This window comes from Odocoileus virginianus, chromosome 6 (genome assembly GCF_023699985.2).
Source record: "Odocoileus virginianus isolate 20LAN1187 ecotype Illinois chromosome 6, Ovbor_1.2, whole genome shotgun sequence".
Classification (NCBI taxonomy): Eukaryota; Metazoa; Chordata; class Mammalia; order Artiodactyla; family Cervidae; genus Odocoileus; species Odocoileus virginianus.
The window spans coordinates 47,203,652-47,229,371 of record NC_069679.1 but is presented as its reverse complement, the minus strand read 5'-3'; the positions used below and the strand labels follow the sequence as shown (position 1 = coordinate 47,229,371).

Sequence of the window (25,720 nt, the reverse complement as noted above, 5' to 3'; positions counted from 1 at the left end):
CGCTCCGCCACATCTTGACATTTCAGAACACCAGGATAAGGGGAAGATTCTTAAAACCTCTACAAGCTGGATGGAGCTGGGAGAGCAGGGTCTTAATGGCACTGTACCTCTCAAATAGCAACACTGGAAGCTGTAAGGCAACAGAACCATGACATTTAAAATTCTCAAGGAAAATCAGTTCCCACCAAATTCTATTCCCAATCAAATAAAGCATAACAGCAAAGAAAGAGTTGCTCAGACTTGAGAGGCCTCTAATGTGTTTTTTTCCCATTCATCTTTTCTCAGGAACCTACTAGAGGATATCTCCATCAAAACAAGCAAAGAAGATAAATGATGCTAAGAAACAGAGAATTTAACAAAGGAGATGGGCAGAGAATCCCCTGAAGTTGGTAAAAGAAAATCCTGAACTGAGAGCTCTATATAAGACTCCAAGAGCAACTAAGTCAGACTGAGCAACTAAGCCAGAACAAAGAAAATACACATTTCCAGGATACCTCCTACTGGGAATGATACTGAGAGGAAATTCAAAGAACATCAGAGGTGTGAGGGATGAATTAGGTATACAGAAAACTAAGCAAACAGTAAAACATAGTAATTATTAACAACAAAGTAATTATTCCATGAAGAATCTTTTACATACTCTTAATAATGTGAATAATAAACACTGGGTTCCCCAAATATTATGAGACACTTAGAGCAGAAAGATAGGAGGAAGGGAAGTGAATACACATTAGCGTGGTTAAGAGGAGATGGAGTTGGGGACATCAGCTAGAGAACTAGTCTCAGCCTCCATAGTAGTGAGGCCAGAGATGATACATAAAACCAAAAAGAAAAAAATAAACAATGGGAGCATAAGCAAGTTACTTAATATGGAAAGAAGTATTTAAATATGCAATTTTACAAATCACTGCCTCTAGGACACAGGAATTAAGAGTGGGAAGAAGGGAGTGCATCTTTTCATTGCAAATCTAGTTGTATTATTTTACTTTTTAAATTATACATATATGCTATTTTTTAAACATAAAAATTATTTTTTAAAACCATAAATTTTTGCAATGGTCAAATAAGAATAAAAATTATAGCCACTATTTCCCAAATGCCAACTGCCTATGGCAGACATACCAGATTTTTTACAAAGCTATCACCTATTCCTCAGGCCAGCTTTGTAATGTAGGATCCTTCCAATTTTACAGATAAAAAATCTGAAAATGAGAATGAGTGAGGAATATTTCTAACTCTTTTGTTTTTTCCTGTTTATGTATTGTTTGGTCCTTTACCTTTCCAGCAGTAGCAAAATATTCACCATCAGGAGACCACTCCATCAAATGTACAGATACTGAGGTTCTAAAAAGACAAAGTTAAACAGTTAGTATTTTTAAAATCTAGAACACCTTTTATATATATACATAACTGGTCAAAATAAGATTTTTCATAACATCATCAAGAGTGTTTTCACCTCTCTAAAAATAAGTCTAAATATTTCACCTCCCTAAAAATACAAATGAACTCATTAAAATTAACCCAAGGTTCACTTTGGGGATCCAAAGAATGCAATTAACATGCTTAAATGATATCACAACCTACATGTTCCACTAACATCTTAATGCAACATTTTAAAAACTGAGCTCATCACCTTCCCTGGCTAGCTGGATCCCTTCATATCATCTTTGTTGTCAATGGTACAGCCATCCTTTCACATCTTCCCTCTGCCTATCCCATCTATAGTTTATGCGTTAATGAATAATTCCTTTGTGTCAACCTTCTCAACCCAAGTCCTGAGGTTATTAACTATGAAAATATTTTCATTTTTTTTTTTAACAATCTACTGTAGCACAGATTAGAGGATGATGTTATAATGGGTTTTGGTTAGAAAAAGTCTATTTGCTAGGCTTCTAAGATCATTATGAAAGGGAACTTTGTATAGGAAGCATTTTTTAAATTAATGAACAATAGAGTTAGACACTAACTTGCACTGCCAGATGCACTTCCAATCATTTAAAACAGGAAGAATTTTATTATTGATTTCTTCCTCCTCTTCCAGAATGTCATCTCGTGGAGGAGCCCACAACTGAAGAGAATCAGTTGCTGTCAACAATCTGTTATCTGAAAATTAAAGAATGTTCTCTAATAAGCAAGGATTATCTGGAGAAATAAAGGCACATGAGGGCGTCTACTTCAGTCTATAAACTGTTCTGTGAAAAATAAGCAAAACTGTCTATGAAAAACACTTGTAGAGTATATCCACTTAAAAAGTTGCATGAATCCTCTAGGTAAGAAAACTTGAGAGAAATCTGAGACGAACAACCACCACCACAAAGCCTAGAGACATTGTCTATCAGGTAAAACCTACAAAAAAAAACAAAGCAAAGTAGAATAGTAAAACGAACCCAAAAAAACTCTTGATATATACAACACAGGATATTCTCTGACTATAAGACATAACTAAAGATTAACAAAATTTGTTTTTCTACATAGACTATTAAAATTACCCTCATTAACTGTGAATGTAAAAAGGGACAATAACCATTATTATTAGAAGTTTCTAACCTTTCAATATTAAAGACAATAATTTCTTGAAATACAAATTAAAAAATGAGATAGGTTTTTTTTATCTTGTTTTATTCCTGATTTTATTTCTTAATAAATACAATAAGAGTAAAGTGCAGCACATTAACTAATGAAACAAATCATCATTGTTTCTTGGAACAAAACATTCAAAAGTGGGGGGGGGGGAAGCACAGAACTAATAGTAAATTAAGCACTATACAAAGCAGTGTATATGAAAAAGAAAAAAGTACACTCATTCAGTAGCAAAAAAAAGAATACTACTGATCATTTTCTTATTGTGGGAGGCTATATCACATTGTAATCATACACTTAAAACAAATTATTAACTTTCCATAATTTCTAAAGATAATTGCTAAATACCTTGAGGGTCCCATGCTAAATTGTATGTCACGGAACTCAAAAAAAACTGCCCAGTTTTAAGCCACTGACACTTGAGTTGCTGAAATATATAAAGAAAAAAAAGAAAAAGATAACGTTTTCAAAATAATATCCACAAACACTACCATATTATCATTTTCTTCAACTTAAGACTTTATGATCTGAAACAAAGATATAAATATTTCACTATTTTCAAAATACTGTTTTAAAAATTATTTATAGTGGTTCCACTTACCATTCTACCATATCAAGCTGTTTGCCACGCCCAGTCAAAGCATGTCTCCCAGGCTTCCTTCCTTGTCTATAAACACATTCTTATTCCTAGGGTATCCTTTCTTCTTTACCTGTACACGGCTACAGTTACATCAATATCTAGTTAACCCATTACCTCTCCAGTGAAGCCTCTTCTGACATTCTGGCAGCACTCAGAGCAGTTTTTACGTGCATTATACCACTGTAACAACCCACTCCAGAATTCATGACTGGAGAATCCCATGGATAGAGGGGCCTGGAGGGCTACAGTCCAAGGGGTAGCAAAGAGTCATATATAATGGAAGCGATTTCGCGTACATGCACCATGGTAACACTGATCAGGCTGAATTATCTGTTTGTATGTCTGATTCTCCTATTACACTGTAACTCTTCAAGGGCAGGAATTATGCCATAATGAGCTTTGTGTACTGAGTGTGGTAATGACTAGTACACAGATGCTCAATAAACATTTGTAAAAACAAAGAAAATGCACATTAGAATGAAGTGCAAATTAACATAATCTTCTGGCATCAAAGTCTAAAATAAAACTAGATCTACCCTGATAGCTCAGTTGGTAAAGAATCCAGCTGCAGTGTGGGAGACCTGGGTTCGATTCCTGGGTTGGGAAGATCCCTTGGAGAAGAAAAAGGCTACCCACTCCAGTATTCTGGCCTGGAGAATTCCATGGACAGTCCATGGGGTGTCAAAGAGTCAGACATGACTAAGCGACTTTCACTTTCACTTTTTCTTTCAACCTTCCAAAAAGTCAACAAATTTAAACTATGTAATACATAAAACCCACAAAGCTGACATATATTATATTTGAGTAATCTGCATTCTATATTTTCTTACTGTTTTCATTCTAAAGTATAGAAAGAAGATTTAAAATTTAAAAGCCAAAGGCCTTTCACATGAAATACAGTAAAAAAGTTTAGCTATTTCTTTGCAGTAGACAAACTAAAATGTACTTTTGTGAAAATATGGTGCAACATAAAGCCATGTCAAGGCTTTTTATTAGGCAAGTTATATATTGTTTGGCAAGTAATAATTTAATAAATGATAATACTCTACTTATAATACCTTAAAACTATTTTAGCAATTAAATACTTTATTCAAGATTTCATGACTCTCTAGAAGTGGAATTTTAAAATACAACTACAAAAGCTGAATTTCAGTATATAAAAATAATTTTATATTTTTTAATTAGGGGAAAGGTTATTTTTTAAGCCCTATCTCTACTAACCCAACAAGTCACAACAGTATTTTAAATACTACTCAACAGATCTATTTTAAAATAATAATTAAATCATTCATAAAACTGGAGCTATCCCTAGTGTTCTTTCCTTTAATATTTTCTCAGAGTGTAACCTGTGGACCAATTAATTACAAAGCAAAAATTTTGGAAGTGAGGTCTGGAATCTGAATTTTTTTCTTTTTTAATTTTTATTTTATATTGGAGTATAGTTATTTACCACATTGTGTTAGTTTCAGGTGTACAGCAAAGTGAATCAGTTACACATACACATATATTTTTTTCAGATTCCTTTCCATATAGGTTATTACAGAATATTGAGTAGAGTTCCCTATGCTACACAGTAGGTCCTTGTTGATCATCTATCTTATACAGATGAGTGTGTATATGTTCATCTTAAACTCTTAATTTACACTTTCCCCCTATCTTTTCTCTGTGGTAACCATAAGTTTGTTTTTGAAGTTTGAGTCTCTTTCTGTTTTGTAAATAAGCTCATTTGTATCATTTATTCACTTAATCTGAATTTTAAAATATGTACTCTAGATGACTCTTAAGTACTCAAAACTTTGATATGTATTTCATAACACTATTAGAGGGAAAAGACTGATATAATTTGTACTTCTGAAAAGAAATGTAACATTCACATACATACATTTAATGAAAAATATCAAAACCACTTATTTACTGCATTTAATAATATAATATTTTTTTAATTACTGGTAAATATGTCAGGAAGTGACATCTTGGCACTCAGATTTCACACTGGCAGCTGAAAATATGTCTCAGATGGTGAAGTCCCAATGCATATAGTAATTTTAAATTTTTTAAAGCATTCTACCCATACTGGATTTTCTGAGTATTAAATAACATAAAATATAATTCAGTACCCAGAGAGTAGAAGTAATGTTCCAGATACTGTTCTAAATATATTTGAGAGGCATCAGTGAGCAAAAGAAACAAAGCTCCCTACCCTTACGGAGTTTACATGGAGCTTACATTACTTACTAAATGGTAATCTAAATAAACAAGGTTAAGTGCTATGGAAAAAAGGTTAAAAATAGAAGGAAAGGCAGGTTAGAATGAAGGTGGTAGAAGCAAGTGGCAATTCTTAATAGGACAGTCAAAGCACATCCCACTGAAACAGTACTACTGAACAAAAACTTAAAGGGTCTGTAAGAGCTGGCCCCGAAGCTATCTAGATAAAGAAGGACATTCCAGACAAAAGAAAAACCAATGTAAAGGCCCTAAAATGGGAGGGCAACTATCCAAAGAACAGTGAAAATGCCACTATGGCTGGAGTGACCAGAGCGGACAAAAATAGGAGATGAGCTCTGAGAGGTAATAAATGGGTACTAATGCGGGGGCAAGACAAAGGGTGGAGGAAGAAGGACTGTGGTCCATTCTAAGAATTTTTGGTTTTCAATGTGAGAAATATGAAGCCATAAAAGAGTTTTTAGCAGAAAGTGTCAAAGATCTACTCTGCTAAGAGAAGACGCAAGGGGTATAGATATTAGAGACTAGTCAAGTTATCTAGGTAAGAAATAATAAATAAGAGTTCAACTAGGGTAGATCCCAATTAACAAGGCAATCTCAATTAGGAATATTCTAGAAAACTGAGTTTCTAAAAGGCCTAGGGATATATTCCCAGTGAATGTAAAAGATCTTACAATAAATCACCAGACTAACTTCATACTGATATTCCAGCCCACCTTCAGCACCTGCTCCTAAGGAGCTCTTTACTGCTGTCAACTGGATTCCAAACTCAAATATAAAACTTTTCTACTACCATTTAATACTTACACAATTTCTCTTATGAGAATTTATGCCCAAGGGCTCAAAAATACAAACAGCATTACCATATGAAGCTGCAATCTAAAAGAGAATAAACAAAGCATTAATATTTAAGGAAAAAAGAAAATAAAAATAACTTCCTTTTTACAATAATGTGTAAACTGATTACATGCAATCCAAATACAGTATTCATGGTTTTTTCTTTTTCCATAAATATAACTGGAAAAGTCCTGGACTTAAAGAATCTCTTCTCTGTTCAAAAATTCAGCAGGCTTTATTTCACATATCAAATATAAGGCTGACCTATTCAAAGAGATCATCTTTTCCTATAAAAATTTCATTTTTAAATATAGAAATAAATTTTACTAACAAAGATATATTTCAATGGTACATCTGTCAGAAACCTTATAGTCCAGTGAAAATACTATAAAAACCATGAGAAGTAGAAAAAGACATCAAAGAGCAACAGGTATTAAAAATATATCAAATAAATGACATGGACTGTACCATCAAACAAACAAAAAAAATTACCAGTTGGGAACACCATGGAGAAGAAGGAATAGAAAAAATGGACTAGGCAGAAACCAGAGAGACATTCACTGCAACTAGAGGATAAGCAACTGATGTGGACATCTCCAATGAACTTAAGCCAAGGGTCTGGGGGCCAAGAGGACTTTGTTCCAGGTCACACACCTAAGAAGAAAACACACAAATTCCTCTTTCCCTAGGAGCTATCAGTGCCTGTTCTCTAGTAACTCCTTGAAAGCCAGTTCCCAGTTTATCCTCCTGTTGGCAAGAGAGAATCAACTGCAGGGAACAGACCAAAAACCCTCTCTTTTCACACCTCTGGGTCTATGAGTTAACCTATAAAGCTAAATTAGGTATTGGTTTTTAAGGTCAACCAAAAAGATCCACTCTGATTTTAGGGCACTCTAATGCAAAAAAAAAAAAAAAAAAGTGATTTTAATTGTTACTTAATATCTAACACTCTTTTCAAGAAAAAGCTTTCCCTCCACAATGGTAGGAGGAGAGCTACTTAAAACGCCTGGCTAAGGTAACACTCAGGTGAAAGTGTTATGAATGATCACATTCAACATGTAGATGAATGAATGAATGAATGATTATCATGGCTTAATACAAAGTCATAAATTGAGAGTAATCTTCACAAGGACTGGGGATAAAGAAAATTTTAAAAGATGGCAATAAAAGACAATGAATCAGGGATGTCCCAACTTGGTCTTCTTTACCTCCAACCAGGTTAGAAAAAGTAAAAACATGGTTATGGAAACCAATATTAAAAAATTTAAAAAAAAAATTTTGCTCCCAAAGAATCTGCTTATTCTTATTATCACCAGCACATAAATAACTTTTTAAAACACATCTCTGACAACTATCATAACAGCTCTAGGCAGGTTTAAAGCTACCACACTTGGCATAGGGAGATAAGCAATGAAAAATTAATGAGAGAAATCTGACACTGAGTGTTTTCTAAAAAGTAAACAATACTTAAGGAGAACAAATGGGGAAAAAAATCAGAAAAGCAAGAAACAAGTATCAGAAAACACCAGGAAATCCAGCGTTTTATACTATGTCAGTTTTTTTTTTTTTTTTACTGGATTGTCATATTATTCACACAAATATTAAAGCTTGATACAAACAGGAAGGTAGGACAATGTGGGTACCCAGCAGGTGGGCAGGGGTAGAAATGGAAAATTATCTGTAATTTATTGTTTGGTATAAATTTGCATTACTATATAGCACCATAAATATTCTGATTAAACATTTACTTGATAAAATTTGTTATTACTCAGTAAATACAAATTTCTAGAACTCTAAAACTATTACAGGAAAAATATCACTCTTATATTCTCATAGAAACATTTAACTCTTGCTACACAACACTGGCCTTAAAGAACTGCTAGAATATACAGCAAAAATGTTATATTTACTTTACATATAATCAAAATTTGATGTATATCATGTTTGAAATTTGGGGGGAGAGCAACATATGATGAAATTTGAATAATATTAAAATAAATTCTCTGTTCAACATCTGAATGAATGAGCTTCAATATTCTTCAAACAGCAAATAGTTTCATTAACAGAAACTTTACAAAAAGCATCAGTTATATGACAAATATTATACTAGATGTTAACAACTTGCTACATTTCTTGATAAAAATCTGACATTATTGTAATCTAAGAGAGATAAGGTATGCTAGGTATAGAAGAGAAAAGTTTACTTTCCTCCTCCTGGTGTAATAGCTGCCAGAATTATCAACAGGCAGAATACCAATAGGTACAGGAATGTGAAGCCTGCAGATCTTTTAAGACAGTATATACAGGCAGAACAATTATAACTTATCAGCGTAACAGTTCTTCATAATTTGTATACAACCTATCATTACCCTTTCCTACTAATAGCCATCTAAGCAAGGTGTACTACATAATTAGAAATCGTAGGCAAGCCTTGTATAGAAGCCTAAGAATATTCTCTGAGACAGTTAAATATATTAAAAGATGATACTTAATAAAGTAAATAAATCCCTTACTCTTCCATGCTGGTTAGAACACTCCACACAGCTGACTTGGATGTTTCCATGCTTAGCACCAGGGATGATCTGCACACATTCAAAGTCACTTGCCAAAATAACAATATCACAGCCTGATCCATACGCCTAAAAAGAAAAGTTTTATATTATGTAAAATATGTAACTTGGGAATTATTATTAGTTTATCTTAGTTTTTGTTGCTATTGAAAAGGATACTGTGACATATCTTACAAACATAGTTAATGTAATATTAAAAACATCAATTTCCAAATCAGAACATTAAAAGTCACACCAAATGCATGACACACCATACATTATCATTCAATAATTGCTACTAACAGGAAAAAGGGTTCTTCCAGGTCTTAAACATTACAGCCTCCATACCTCATTGATCCTTTTGTTTGGAATTTCTCTCTGATGCTCATCTCAGAAATGAGAGGAGACCCTAAAGAATAAAACCTTCACCTGAGAGTAATAAGGCATTGAAGGCTGCAATTGTGTTCCCAGGTTTCAAACCAGGAATTCAGGAAGATCAAGATAGAAATCAGATGCATTTTCCAACACAATTCCACATGGCTTAAAGAGCTAGTTAAATAGACATGAACCCCCGAGGCAGAATTACATGTACGACAGGCAAACACTAACCAAACTCAACTGCCTAAATAAATCCATGATGAAGCCTGCCTGCCCAACTCCCCTCAAGCACAAAAGATAAAGAGAGGCACAGAAAGACGCACAGATGGGGAGGAAACCAATTCAAAGTGGCAACACACACACACACATTTAAACAAAATAAAAAACAAACCAATATATAAAATGTGACAAATATTTGCTATGGAAAACAAAACACAAAGTCAAGTTCCTGGAAAATTCCCTAGTTCAACAGAACTATACTGAGCAAAACCACATATTTCTTCCTATTGCCACACTTCTTGGTGTGTGCTATTCCTGTTTTGCAACTTTGTGAATTTTATGATGACACAAAGGGCAGAGGATGGGGACATTTTTCTTTTTGTTCCAAATTCAACTTACAAGTAAATATTCAAAACACCTAACAAGATAATTCTCAAATTAAAAAGCACCATAAATATAAGGTTTATGAAGTGTTTTTTTCTTCCCCCCATTTCTACAGCCTTAAGCAATATGGTCACATCCTGCAAAATAGAGATATCCAGTAGCCAGGGCTGAAATCTGTTAACATCTAAGCCAGTGAGGTCCACACATGGCTGTTAATGAAAGAGGGAACTGAAGGTAAAGAGCAGAGAGAAAGACAGACACTATTTCTACCTGTTACCAAAACTTCCAGTGGTACCAAAATCCTTCTCTAACTACAATAAACTATCTTCAACTCCTGTGTTTACTTGTACCAAAAAGTTTCCCAAATGGAAAAACAAACACAGAATTTTAAGCTAGGAAATATAGGGGGAAAATCACTCACAGGAGGAAATAACTACTTATACTCTCCCAGACAAGGCAGATTTGCTACACTATACATTCGAGAAAGTTAAACTGATTGGTAATAGTCCAGGCAGAAAAGTCTTTACACTTCCATTATTAAAATAACAAAAATAATCTTACCCTTAAACATTTCACAATTTGCAAAGTGCTCCATAGCATTACCTCAGCAAAGCAGACTGATGGTAAGAGCAAAACGTGACGGAGGTGGAATCACCACAGGCAAGGTTTCCAGTGTGTATTCTGCAGTCTACGTGACCTTAAGCAAGCTACCAAAGTTCTCTGAGCCTTTCCTTGTGGTAAAATGGAAGAAACAGTACTTACCTCATAGGATAACAGAATTAAAGTAGAAAATCTATCTACAGTGCTTAGCACACATCACTCATTACAGAAACAAAACCGTGCATGATGTCCCAAGTTTGGGCTGGCAACTGGGAATACAAAAACCCAAGATGTGGTCCCAGTGAGTCTCACGGGGAGATCACCTAGTGAATTACCAATCACAATTAAAAGGATGAACTGCCACAACAGAGAGATGTGTTAAGTCACTCATAGAAGACAAAAGGCATTCAATAAACATTAGGTCACTCCCTCTTTCACCTTTGCAACAAACCTGAAAGGAAGAGGTTATCATTATATAAATAAAGATTCAAGTTCATTTATTTGCCCAAAATTATGCAGTTATTAAGTGGAAGATTTTCAAATTCAGGTCCTTATAATTCTTATGTTCTTTTTTCCTATATGACATGTCAAAGAGACATGAAATAGTTCAGATAAGTCTTAGTACACCTGCTTCTCTGGAAGATGGGCCATCCCCAGCAACTGCTGCTCCGGATCTGGGCTCCTGCTGCTCAGTCACTGAAGAGGATTTTTACTTCTCCCGAGATGGCCATAACTGCCTGACCTTTACTACAGGACATGTACCATGCTCTTGAGCAGTAGAGAATCTTGCCATCTTTCTGAACTGCAGGTTCCCAAACCTGGCTGCATCAAAACCACCTAGGGAACTTGTTAAACATACAAATTGCTTGGTCCCACCTAAGACCTACTAAATGAGAATCTTCATGAGTAAGAGAATTTGGCAATATCAAAATTAAATACAACATACTCTTTGATTAGACAAGTCCCTATTTTATTATCAGCATACTTAAAAAGTTTGCCAAAATATATAGAGAAGGATATTCACTGCTTAATTATTTAAAGCAGCAAAAACTGAGAATAACCATACCCTCTATCAGTAGGGACCAGTATTTTGGTCATCTGATGTGAAGAGCTGACTCATCGGAAAAGTCCCTAATTCTGGGAAAGACTGAGGGCAGACAGAGAAGAGGGCAACAGAGGATGAGACAGTTGGACATCACTGAAGCAATGGACATGAGCTGGGTTTGAGCAAACTCCAGGAGATGGTGAAGGACAGGGAAGCCTAGCGTGCTGCAATCCATGGGGTTGCAAAGAGTCGAACATGACTGGGCGAGTAAACAACATCATCATCAGTAGAGAAGTGGTTAAATAAATTAATGAATATCCATAGAGTAGAATACTACACCATCACTAGGGACCACTGGTCTAAAACAGCATCAAATCCTTTATCAAACTGGTAATTAACCACCATAACAGAACAATAATGTGTGGCACTAGGCTCCTGTGGAAACACACCTAGGTAACGCCTACTATTTTATATAATATCCATGGTCATGGCTAGAATGGAACCCATGAACTACTGCACATGAAGAGGTAGAAAAGTACAGAAGTTGACTATTATAATTCTTCACCTTTCTCCAGAGTCTAAAGTACACAAAACCCCCAAGTATGCAAGGAAAGAGGACTCATATCAGTTAGTACTGAATTACATGCATTCTAATTACATGAAGGCTCACAAGATTTTATATACATGTGTGCTTATCTGGTTGCTACTATATTGAAAGGTTCATCAGAGCAAGGATCAGGTTCTTGCTTACCACTGTAGTCCCAGCACCCAGCACATAAGCAGCCCTCAACAGATACAGATACCTGTGTAACAAATAAATGATTCAAAATCGTCCTAATTTCTGGCTCCAGATGTCTATGTACCTGGAAAGTTGGTTAAAGAATATGGAGTTCAGACAGTTGATATAAACTAATAATTTGGCCAAGTTTATGATGGTAGCTATACAAAGAAAGAGATATTTTGGCTCATCTTCCAATCTAATAGCATCATGGATTTAGAAGACCCACCAGAAGGAAATCTATCAAAGCCTTCCTTAATTATTTACCATTTATTGAATACCCTCTATGACCTGGCAGTCTGCTAGGGGCTTTATGAACATTATATTTTCACAGGTCCCCTTTCAAAGATGGAGAAACCAAGACCCAAAAGGATAAGTGACTCTCCCGAGTTCATAGAGTGAGGATTCATTTGCGTCATAATAAAGCTCCTTCTCTTTCCACTGCATCACCCCAACTCTCTCCCATTAAGATGTCTTAAAGGCCTATGTACATCTTTGTGAAAAGTGAAAATTGCTTAGTCGTGTCCAACTCTTTGCAACCCCACGGACTGTATAGAATTCTCCAGTCCAGAATACTGGAGTAGGTAGCCTTTCCCTTCTCCAGGGGATCTTCCCAATCCAGGGATTGAACCCAGGTCTCCCGAATTGCAGGCAGATTCTTTACCCGCTGAGTCACAAGGGACTGCAATCCAAAGAATAATTTCCCACAGCACCTAGCTCAGACCAGCAACTGAGAAGGTTTATACAAAATCTATAATTACTCAAGAGATTTCCATTCTTTCAATTTTAGGTCAAATGCAATTTTTTCCATTCTTCTTTATCAGAATTCAGTTTTACCAGAGGAAGAATTTATAGTGCAGGAAGAAAACCAAGTACTCACTGGGACTACAAGCAAATACTAACACAACTCCAGAGAGTACAGGATGTGGGCTCCTTTGTACTAGGTAAATAAATCTCTCTGACTTGGCCAAATATAAACTAGCTACTCCACATGTGGGAGACAGGTCACAGGATCATTACAGGGAAGCAGGAAAATGGACACTAAGCCCTTTCTGGAACAAACAGATATCCCTTAACTAAGTTCATCTTCCCTTGGGTTCCTAGGAGAACCATCCCTATGCCGTAGCACCATATACCAGTACGCATAACAGTATCACCTATAAAATATTTTATCCCTGAGTCAAGGATATGATTTGTCCAAACACACAGATGATGTCCAAGCAAAGAGGAAGAGCTTTAAAAAGCATCTTTTCCTTCTATTCATGTGGGAGTTTCTTTTATGGAAGGACTGAACCGTCCTTATGATGATAAAGAATAACTACTATAGCTAAGAGATAATTCTGTAACACAAGTTCTTAAGGCAACGATGTGCTCTAAAAATATCAACCCTCACTTCTTTTAAACTTACTTTTGGAGACCAAATCCATCCTAAGAGGAAAGAGAAAAGTAGTCTCCTCTTGGAGCACTGAAACTAACTTTCCAACCTGGCTGAAGTTTTCAGCCTGAGTCTAATGTGTGTGAGTCATGGTCTATCTGGAGAGGTCTCTGAAATCCTGCAAATAATATTTAAAGTCAAGTGAATGTGCTGGTTTTCCCCGGGTCCATAAATCTCCTTTGTCTGAAAGAATCTCTTCCTTAGACAAAGTATTATATTACCCCAAAATTATTACATGGAAGCTAAAAACTTGTGTATTTGTTATTACCAAGATTCTATGTTTTTAGTTGTGATGCCCAAAATTTCATTAGGAGAGTACTGTCAGTTAGCTGAGGCTGAAAAAAGCACTCTCTTCTACTTTATTAAAATGTTACACATGAGAAAAATGTAAGTCTCATTTTCTAGTGCCATAAAATTCTCTGAATTAACACACTGTCATGATCATAACATACTGCTGCTTCCTCTGGAGGGTTCAGTGTCCTCAGCAATGATTAAGTGCATCTGAATAGGCATAACAGAGTCTTCTCTAACTTCAGTTTTACAGATGCTAATCGCTGCGACTATATTATTTTTAAAAATGCAAATAACTAATATTCATATCTCAAACACAGTTCTAATTTCTCAGAGTTCCCTTCAGTCTTAGATAAATTAAACTGTAAAGGAATGGGCTCTTAGCTGCCTGACCAGGGACTGAATGAACCCAGGCCCTCAGCAGTGAAAGGGCTTGGTACTAACCACTGGACCAGCAGGGGATTCCCAATTTTCTCTAAAGTCTTACACAAACATGACCTTTACTAAAAGAAAACAGAGTACAAGTATATTAAACTGGCATTTTCTATGGAGCAGGTGAATGCTTTAACATCCAGGTAGTTACAGGGTCAAAGTTTAAGGTCACTGACAACTACTGACAGATGGGTCTATATTTTAAAAAGAACAGCTACTAATCAACCAAGAGGCACTAAGCAAGTTGAAAGGTTTCACTGGTAAGGTGTTACCGTCTAATTAACAAGAAAACTCCACAAAATGTTACTGTTAAACTACCACGTCTCCCTGAGAGTTCTGATTCACATAAATATAGGGCACCCATGGTTAAAAGCTAGAAAAATAAATACAAGAAAAAGCTGTAATTTATTGAAAGCCTGCTGGGTAACAAGTACTGTACTTCAGTTCAGTTCAGTTCAGTTGCTCAGTCATGTCCGACTGTTTGCGACCCCATGAATCACAGCATACCAGGCCTCCCTGTCCACCACCAACTCCCAGAGTTTACTCAAACTCATGCCCATCGAGTTGGTGATGCCATCCAGCCATCTCATCCACTGTTGTCCCCTTCTCCTCCTGCCCTCAATCCCTCCCAGCATCAGGGTCTTTTCCAATGAGTCAACTCTTCACATGAGGTGGCCAAAGTACTGGAGTTTCAGCTTCAGCATCAGTCCTTCCAATGATCACCCAGGACTGATCTCCTTTAGGATGGACTGGTTGGATCTCCTTGCAGTCCAAAGGACTCTCAAGAGTCTTCTCCAACACCACAGTTGAAAAGCATCAATTCTTTGGCGCTCAGCTTTCTTTATAGTCCATCTCTCACATCCATACATGACTACTGGAAAAACCATAGCCAAGAAAGGCAAAGTAATGTCTCTACTTTTTAATATGCTGTCTAGGTTGGTCATAACTTTTCTTCCAAGGAGTAAGCGTCTTTTCATTTCATGGCTGCAGTCACCATTTGCAGTGATTCTGGAGCCCAAAAAAATAAAGTCTGCCACTGTTTCCACTGTTTCTCCATCTATCTGCCTCATAGAGAATACTGAAGTAAAATACTACTTTTTAAAAACTTCTACATCTAAAGAAATAGAATGAATTTTTTGGACATTAAATTATTAGAAATAGAGAAGATAAGTACCCAATATTTTGCTTATTAATTTGTTCTTAATATGCTTTCCATGTGAAAGAATTTTAAAGTTAAGTATATTATATAGCAATATTAATATGTAATGTTTATGACAACTTTCAGTTATTTTGTAACTACTGGAGATTTCCAGAAAATCACTTAACCTAAATGTTGATATTCTGAGGGAGACAGTCCTGATAATATTCATAAAAATATTTCCCAGCTAATATGATTAAATTATTAAATTGTAATTAAACTTCCAACTCTACAATATGATGGAAAGAGTACATTCCCGAGAATCTAGAGGTGCTAAAACTAACTGTAACAATGGAAAAATCATAGTCTCTCTGTACATGGTTCCTCAGTCAGCCAAATGAAAGACTGTGACTAGATCACTTCTGAGACTCCTTTCACCTTTAAATTGTGCTTCTGTTAAGTGTACACAAATGTGCTTCCCCATAATCCAGTGTACACTGTTTTACACAGAACCCTAGCTAAATGTTTTATACCTTATGACTCTTTCCCCTACTCAAAGCTGACAGGAGACAAGGATGGGTCCAGAATAATGATCAGTGGCTACCAGATGGAAAGGATGAGCTATGCCAAAGTCTAGTCTGAGGAATTTAAGCCAAAGAAACCAGAATCAGCAAGAATTGATCTGAAAAGTCATACATATTCAGGGATAAGGCAACCATTAAGACCCATGTGCACTTTGAAATTGGAATCACCAGTTTGAGAAGCAAATGGATGAGATAGCAAGAAATAAGAAAGAACTCATAAGAAAACATGTATCCAAACTCTCTAAGAAGGGGCAGTTTAATCTTACCAGTTTTTTAGTTCAAATCACTCTGAAGCTCAGTTGCCCTCCTTGATGATTCAATGTGTATACAGAAAGAAACCTTGCTTTTACTTCAGTTTCTCTGTCCCTTGCCCTGACTGGAACCTCAACTGGTACAAAGACTGGGGCCATGCAGAGCAGGGCTTCAAGGAAACTGTGGAATTGTCCATGATACTGCAGCAGCAGCAGCAATGAGAATATGCTAGGACAGAAAGCTAGCAAAAAATAATGTGTAACAGAGATACAGTTACTAAAGTAGTTATCTGTGATCCCTGGGAACCCAGAATATGTATCTGGAGAAAGGCTTTGGAGCACTAAACAGCTAAGCATACTTTTTTCACCTTTGAAGAATAAACAGCAAAAACCAATGAGCAAGAATATGCTTCACCCCTCACTCTCATACACCACTGCAGTATAAAAACATGTGACTTTTCTGGAAAAAATTGGTAATATGAATTAAGAGACTCTAAAGACATTTAAGTCCTTTGATTCTATTTCTAGGACTCTACCCTGAAAGACATTCAGACATGCAAACAAACATTACAACTAGTACCAAGATGTTTACTGCAGCATTATTTAAAGTCCAAAAAAAAAAAAAAAAGAATGGGCTATGTGATGACCTACAGGGGTCGGGTAGGATGGGGAGGTAGGAAGGAGGCTCAGGAGGGACGGGCCATACGCACCCATATAGCTGATTCACGTTGCTGTGCATCAGAAACTAACAACACTGCAAAGCAATTATATTCCAATAAAGAATTTCACACAAAAAAGTTTTTAAATGGAAACCAAAACATCCCATAATGGAAAAATTATGCTTTATCAATGTCAAGTGTATTGTCTACCATACTCACAGACCTTTCAAAGCAAAATTGCCCCACCCACAGTCCTTCTGAGAGGGCAGCCATGACAGACAACAGGACCAGCAGTCACTGCATACAACTGCTTGGACCAACCAGGGTTTGACACTGATTCTGAAGACCAAGAATCTAACACTAAAAATTATATTCTGGCAGGCAATCCATGATGTGGCCTTGCTTAAAAAGGTGACCTGGGTCAGATTCCAATTTCCAGATATTCACGGAAATACTAAGAAATGTAGTAGGTAGTAATAGGCAGTAAAGCCAACAGGACTTTGTACACAAACACCAGGGCAGTCCCTGGGATCCTCATGTAAGCCAGGTTTAATGGATCCAACAGAGAGAGAGACGGAAATATTATGAGAGCCACAGAGCCCAACAGAGACAAAGGAACCAGGCCCCAGAGATGACCAGCTTCCTGATATCCGAGGCCCAGCTGTACATGTATGCCTTGTGTTACAAGATTCTTGGAAGAGTTATCTTGTTGACTGAAAAAAAATAAAATACACAACCTAAAAGTTCAGAATTATATTTTACCTGATGGATTTTCTGAGGACCTCAAGGCTGGGAGGCAGCCTCTCAGACAGCTCTGAGGAACTGCTCTGAAGTAGTAAGGGAGAAATTAGGATATACAGGAGTTTTGCCAACAAAGACCAGGTAGTCAGAACATTAAAAAATCACTGTTAACTAAAGAAAACCAGACATCGCAAGTTAACTGATCACTTTTCTATGTATGGGAAAATGAAAGAGTGGGCTCACTGAAAGCATAGCTTGATATGCACCTTAGCTACCTAGGACCAGTATCCCTTTCTTTCCCATCCTGAGTGCCCTGGCAGTTCACCTTTGGGTGGCTGCAGTGGCTGAGGACTGACTGCAGGCAGCCCAGTCATCTCTGCACTGTGTTCCCAAGGAGTAACATCCTTTGTTTACTGATATGGCAGGCAACAGTTTTCATTCAGTCAGTCAGTCTTCTACTCTTCTATATTAATTACAATTCCCCATTACTTAAGTAATTTGTATCTTTACTTGTTCCATTTAACTCTGAACAAGTATTTACAACAAGATGACTGTTGGGGATTCAAGTCAACAAATGTCTACTGAGCAGTTAGTGTGGACCAGGCCCTCAGGGCATAACGTGATGAAAAACAGGCAGGGTCTCTCTATCATATGAAGTTTACATTTTGCCAGGGAAAGGGAGAGGTAGATGATAAGTTTTTGTTTTTATATTTCTTAATTTACAGAGAAGGCTTCAGATTCTCATTAAAAATCATGGACCAAAAAAAAAAAAAAGTCTATATTCACTTACTCAGAAAACTCCACTAAGCCAATTTTTTTAAAAATGTAGAGGTGTACATAAAACAAATAGACATCACAAAGAATAAACTTAAAATGAACATGTGTGTAATCATCACTTAAAAAAGTTTCTTCAGCAGTCCAAAAGACCACATGTCCCTTCAAAAGTACATTTCTCTCCTGCAAGCAGAGTAGCATTACCCTGACTTTTTTGGGAAACCACTTCCTTGCTTTGCTCTGTAGTTTTTCCACTTGTGAATGCATGCCTAAATAATATGGTTTAGTCTTGCCAGTTCTCTGAACTTTGTGTACATGAAAGCATAATGTATATATTCTTTTATCTTGCTCTCTTCAGGAATATTTGGTCAGATACATGATGCTGTGATTCATTCACTTTCATTACTTATTAATATTATCTTTTATGTACCACAGCGTATCTATTCTAAGTCCCTGAACAGCTTGCATATTAAAAACCATGCTGCTCTAAAAAGCAAAGAAACCAGAATGCTGTTCTGAACATTTTTGTAGCAATATAATGTGTATTAAAAGTTTTTCTCTAGAATATATATACAGAAGAGGAACTGATAGATTCAGTATATGTATCTTAGATTTTAGTATATAATGATAAAACATTTTCCAAAGTAGCTGTATGAAATAATATTCTCACTATCAATGTATAAGAATTTCCATTTCTGGATATTCTTGCCATCACCAGACACATCAAATAAATCTTTTGCAAATGTGGTAGGTATGCAATGCTATTTCATGATTTCAACTTGCATTTCTGATTACTGTGGAGGAAAATTCCCTTTTCATATGCTTGTAATTCATCTAGATTTTCTCTTTTTTGTGAAATACCCGGTCAAGACTTTTATCTACTTCCTTAAAAGTTCTCAGTTCTTTTCTTATTGATTTGTAGGTATTTTTATATTCTGGATACTAAACCTTTGTTAAATATATGTGATGCAATTATCTTTTCCAAATCCATGGGCTGCATTTTCAGATCCTCATAATTAGATTCCAGTTATGCATTTTGGGCAGAAAGAGCATAGAAATGTGGCCACTTTCTCACAGCATTTTACTAAGAAGCACATTCATCTCTCTGTCTCAACTCTGGTGATATTAACTTTGATCAGTTTATAAAGGTGGTATCTGCAAAGTTTCTCCTCTATAAAAGTATTATTTTTCCCTTGTAATTAATAAGTATCTTGCAGGAAGATATTTTGAGGTTATATGACTATCTACCCTCAAAATATCTTCCTGCAAGATACTTCCTGCAAGCATCCCTTGGATGATTCTTGCCTAGTCAGTTATTACTACTAAATACAATGGCTATCTAATGGTAATTTTCTAATTTCATCATTTCATTATTAGTTGACTTTCTCCTATAAGGAAGAGTTTTCTTTTTTTGTCCATGCTGGGTAGCTTATGGGATTTTAGTTCCCTGACTAGGCATCGAACCCAGGCACTTGGCAGTGACAGCATGGAGTCTTAACTACTGAATCACCAAGGAATTCCTCTTATTTTTTTTAATTGAAGCACAGTTAAAGAGTAGCTGATTTACAACACTGTGTTAGTTTCTGGTGTACAGCAAAGTGATTCAGTTACACATACATATATTCTTCTTCATATTCTTTTCCACTAAAGTTTATTAGAAGATATTGATTATAGTTACCTGTGCTATACAGTAGGACATTGCTATTTACCTGTTTCATATATAGTAGTGTGAATATGTTAATTCCAAATTCCTAATTTATTTCTTCCCCTTGAGTTTTCTTAATGATTTTTGCATTTTTTATATTAAAGATCATGGATTCTTACCTCATTCAAAGGGTGGTAATCTACTACCATCACTTATTTTCATATTCCAGTTGTCCCAGACTTGGTCGGTAGGAATCCTTCAAGCTAGCCCTGTGTTCTTTTGACATATTCTCACCATTCTTTGAACAATTCCTTATTTTCTGGCATAAGAGATTTCAGGTTCCATCTAGGCTTATCATCCAACCTAAAATCATGTTTCTCCAATGTTGTTTCCTTTCAGTGGAAAATGGCATTTAGAAACCAAGGTCTTGATGCCAGTCGTTTCTGCTACTGGAGTACCAACTGCATGCAGGCCCCTCTCAGCTGACTGGGAAACAGGTATGTCTGTGTGTGCACATGCGTACATTCACAAATGCACGTGTATATATACACAGACACCCACATACATTTTCAACTCTCCATTGAAAGGTTTAGAAGCAACAACATCCAGGACATACATACATTCCCACCATATCTATATGTCTCCATACCTATACATCATTGCTCTCTCCCTCTCTTGCTCTCTAAATATACAAATATATACACAAATTTACACATTATAAACACATAACATATAAATATATAGATACACACATATACATATGAAACCTGGTTCATATCATAAATAAATTTATTTATATACAATTGTAGTATATTTGGTGTTTTGTTTAAGAAATATTTTGAAGCCCAAAGGTCATGAATAAATTTATAGACAATAAAGCCTTCTAAGAGCTTTACTGTTCTTTCATACTAGATCTGTAACCTACCTGGAGTTCACTTTTCAGTATGGCATGAGATAGAGGCCAAGTTTCTTTTTTTTCCCTATATAAATAAGAAAATGTCTCAGTACTACTGACTAAGACAATCAACCATTCTATACTATTGTACCAAATCAAGCATCAATTGGGAATTCCCTGGTGGTCCAGTGTGTTAAGACTCTGAGCTTCCACTGCACGGGGGCACAGGTTTGACTCCCAACAGGGGATCTAAGATCCCATATGTCGCACGGCATGGCAAAAAAAAAAAAGCATCACGGCATGTGTGAGTCTGTTTCTTGTGCTCTGTTTTGTTACTCTGGTATATTTTTAGGCCACCAACACCACACTACCTTAATGCCTACTACTTTATAAATCTTGGGCTGGCAGAAGTCCTTTCATCTGAAGAAAGACTGCTCTATTCTCGTAACAGAAAATATCTATTTTCATAAAATTTAGAACTCTTCCATCAAATTTCACAAATCCTCTTAAATTTTTGGCTGGGAACACATCAAAGTTATAAATCAGCTTGGAAATAATTGATACCTTTACAGTACTGATTCTCCCAGTCCATACACATGGTATCTACCTCCTGTTATTTAGGTTACTCAATAAAATCTTATTAAATTCTGCCCATAGGAATCTTCTACATATATTATTAGATTTATTGCTGATCCTTGATATTTTCTGACGATATGAAAAAGAGTATCATAGTTTCAGGTCCAAGTAAGGACAACAGTATGTCTCTCCCACTGAATGCAGCTATTAAAACATGGACAAAGGGCATGGAATAAATATTTTAAAACTCTGAAAAGTAAATGACAGCAGGTGAACTGGGAAAGAACAAAATATAAAATTTACTGTACTAGCAGAGAGTTTAAAGTTCAGATGAAACCAGAACACACAAAAAAAAAGAGCTCCAGGACCATTAATTTACTTTTGGCTCAAGAAGTAGGAAAAGAGACTCTCAATTTTCCAAGAGAGGGAGAGAAAATTCCCCATTTATTCTGTTCTTTTCTCCATTTTCTCATATATCAGTCCCCAAGCAATCTCAGAGCTCCAACAGGAGGAGCTATAATCCCACAAGACTCGGGGAAATCCCTGGTACTTTTCTCCTTTCTCTGTCCTACTGCTATTTGGCACTGAACACAGTTACAGGAAGCACAGAGCAGGGTAACTAAACTCTCAGCTTTTCAGCCAGAGAACCACCAAGGGGAGCCCCAGCAAACCAGAAAGCATCAGAGAAATCACAAAAAGGGAAGAGCTCAGAAGAACAATCCAATAAACATTTTTATAAATTTCTGGGCTCATCCCTGGGCAGCACATGCATAGATCATACCTAAAACAGCAGAATAAACACCCTGGGGATCTGAACTACTGGCAAGACCACTGCCCAGGTCTTACTGTATACTGGCCACTTGTTGCATATATACAGGTTATCTTCAAACAGCACTGCAAGGCCCTTGAAAATGGAATTCACACTGAAACTACAACCTATAGAAGGCTGGTCAGACCTTTTGACCTGAACCCAAATAAGCTGACTGCCTGCTGAATTAACATCCTCCACAGAATTTACACAAAACCTAAATACTGTGTCTCATAACACAATATTTTAAACAGCCCAGGTTCAATGCGAAATTACTCGCATACAAACAGCTATGAAAATCTCATATGGGAAAAGACAATCCATAGACAGGTTTTTAAATTATCACACATAGATGTTAAAGTGACTACTATAAAAATGCCATAGAAATATGAATATCCTCAGACCAGTAATATAAGCTTCCATCTTAATCAATTTGAAAAAGAGCAAAACAAATTCAAAGCATGCAGTAGTCAGGAAATAATAAAGATAAAAGGAAAAATCAATGAACAGGAAATTGTCGTCCTGTGACAAAAGGAAAACAATATATGATATGAACAAAATAAAAATCTAGTTCTTTGAAAGGATCATGAGAGACTATTACAAACAACTATATGCCAATAAAATGGACAACCTGGAAGAAATGGACAGATTTTCAGAAGAGTTCAACCTTCCAAGACTGAACCATGAAGAAATAGAAATTACAAACAAGCCAATTACAAGCACTGAAATCAAAACAGTGATCAAAAAACAAAAGCTCACAGCCAGATGGCCTCACAGGTGAATTCTATCAAACACTGAGAAAAGAGCTAATGCCTATCCTTCTGAAACTCTTTCCAAAACTTGTAGAAGAAGAAATACTTTCAAACTCATTCTACAAGGCCACCATCACCCTGATGGCAAAACCAGACAAAGACATCACACACAAAAAAGAAAATTACAAGTCAATATCACTGAGGAACATACATGTAAAAATCCTCAACAAGATACTAGCATACAAAATTCAGCAAGTCATCAAAAAGACCATATACTATGATCAGGCTTCTCTCATACTTCAGTTGGTAAAGAATCCGCCTGCAATGCAGGAGACTCCAGTTCAATTCCTGGGTCAGGAAGATCCGCTGGAGAAGGGATAGGCTACCCACTCCAGTATTCTTGGGCTTCCCTTGTGGCGTAGCTGGTAAAAAATCGGCCTGCAGTGTGGGAGACCTGGGTTCGATCCCTGGGTTGGGAAGATCCCCTGGAGAAGGGAAAGGCTACCCACTCCAGTATTCTGGCCTAGAGAATTCCATGGACTGTATAGTCCATGGGGTTGCAAAGTCAGACATGACTGGGTGACTTTCTTCTACACTATGATCAAATTTGGCTTATCCCCGGGATGTAATCCCTGGGATTCTTCAATATAAGCAAATCAATCAATGTGATACACCATATTAACAAACTGAAAGATAAAAACCATATGATAATCAATAGATGCATAAAAAGCTTTTGACAAAATTCAGCATCCATGATGATAAAAACTCTTCAAAAAATGGGCAGAGAAGGAATCTACCTAAACATAATAAAGGCCATATATGATAAACCCACAGCAAACATTATTCTGAATGGTGAAAAACTGAAAGCATTCCTTCTGAGATCAGGAACAAGACAAGGGTACCCATTCCTGCCCCTATTATTCAACACAGTTTTGGAGGTCCTAGCTATGGCAATCAGAGCAGAAAAAGAAATAAAAGGAATCCAGATTGGAAAAGAACAAGTAAAACTCTATTGTTTGCAGATGACTTGATATCATACATAGAAAACCCTAAAGATACTACTAGAGTTAATCAGTGAACACAGTAAAGTCACAGGAATCAAAATCAGTACACAGAAATCACTTGCATCCTACACATTAACAACAGAAAATCAGAAATTAAGAAATTAAGGAGAAATTAAGGACTCAATCCCATTTACAACTGCAACAAAAAGAATAAAATGCCTAGGAATAAATCTACCTAAGGAGACAAAAGAGCTGCATACAGAAAACTGTAAGACACTGATTAAAGAAATCAAAGACAACATAAACAGATGGAGAGATATTCCATGTTCCTGGGTTGGAAGAATCAATATTGTGAAAATGGCTATACTACCAAATGCAATCTACAGATTCAATGCAATCCCTATCAAATTACCAGTGTCACTTTTCACATAACTAGAAGCAAAAATTTCACAACTCGTATGGAAATACAAAATACAAAAGACCCCATATAATCAAAACAATCTTGAGAAAGAAGAATGGAGCTGGAGGAATCAACTTTCCTGACTTCAGATTATACTACAAAGCTACAGTCATCAAGACAGTATGGTACTCACATAAAAACAGAAATGTAGACCAATGATACAAGATAGAAAGCCGAGAGATAAACCCGCACACCTATGGGCACCTTATGTTTGACAAAGGAGGCAAGAATATACAATGGAAAGAAGACAGTCTCTTCAATAAGAAATGCTGGGAAAACTGGATAGCTATGTGTAAAAGAATGAAATTAAAACACTTCCTAACACAATACACAAAGATAAACTCAAAATGGATTAAAGACCTAAATGTAAGACAAAAACTACATAAAAGTCTTAGAGGAAAACACAGGCAGAACACTCCATGACATGAATCACAGCAAGATGTTCTATGACCCATCTCCTAGTGTAATGAAATAAAATAAAAAATAAAAGTGGAACCTAATTAAACTTAAAAGTGTTTGCACAGCAAAGGAAACTATAAACAAAGTGAAAAGACAACCCTCAGAATAGGAGAAAATAAAAGCAAATGAAACAACTGACAAAGGATTAACTTTCAAAATATACAAGCAGCTCTTACAACTCAATACCAGAAAAACAAGCAAATCCAAAAGTGGGCAAAAGACCTAAACAGACATTTCTCTAAAGAAGACATACAGATGGCTAATAAACACATGAAAAGATGTTCAACCTTGCTCATTATTAGAGAAATGCAAATCAAAACTACAATGAACTATCACCTCACACCCGGTCAGAATGGCCATTATCAAAAAGAGAGAAAAAAAATCTATAAACAATAAATGCTGGAGAGGGTGTGGAGAAAGGGGAACCCTCTTACACTGTTGGTGGGGAAGTATACTGATACAACTATGAACATTATGGAGAACAGAACATTATGTAGATTCCTTAAAAAACTAGGAATAACACTACCATATGACCCAGCAATCCCACTGCTGGGCATATACCCTAAGAAAACCATAACTGAAA

The 25,720-nt window shown here is 36.1% G+C and overlaps 1 protein-coding gene across 2 annotated transcripts in view; it reads right to left on the bottom strand.

Annotated features, from left to right (window-relative positions):
- Positions 1-25,720, bottom strand: part of DMXL2 (Dmx like 2) — a 169,825-nt gene that overhangs the window by 129,700 nt on the left and 14,405 nt on the right. For both annotated transcript variants that reach the window (XM_020869203.2, XM_020869204.2), the window contains exons 2-6: positions 8,794-8,919; positions 6,251-6,322; positions 2,929-3,007; positions 1,968-2,103; positions 1,278-1,344 (exon numbers count right to left, since the gene is read on the bottom strand). In XM_020869203.2, the coding sequence (XP_020724862.2) occupies positions 1,278-1,344; positions 1,968-2,103; positions 2,929-3,007; positions 6,251-6,322; positions 8,794-8,919 (480 nt within the window). The remainder of the gene's footprint in view (positions 1-1,277; positions 1,345-1,967; positions 2,104-2,928; positions 3,008-6,250; positions 6,323-8,793; positions 8,920-25,720) is intronic.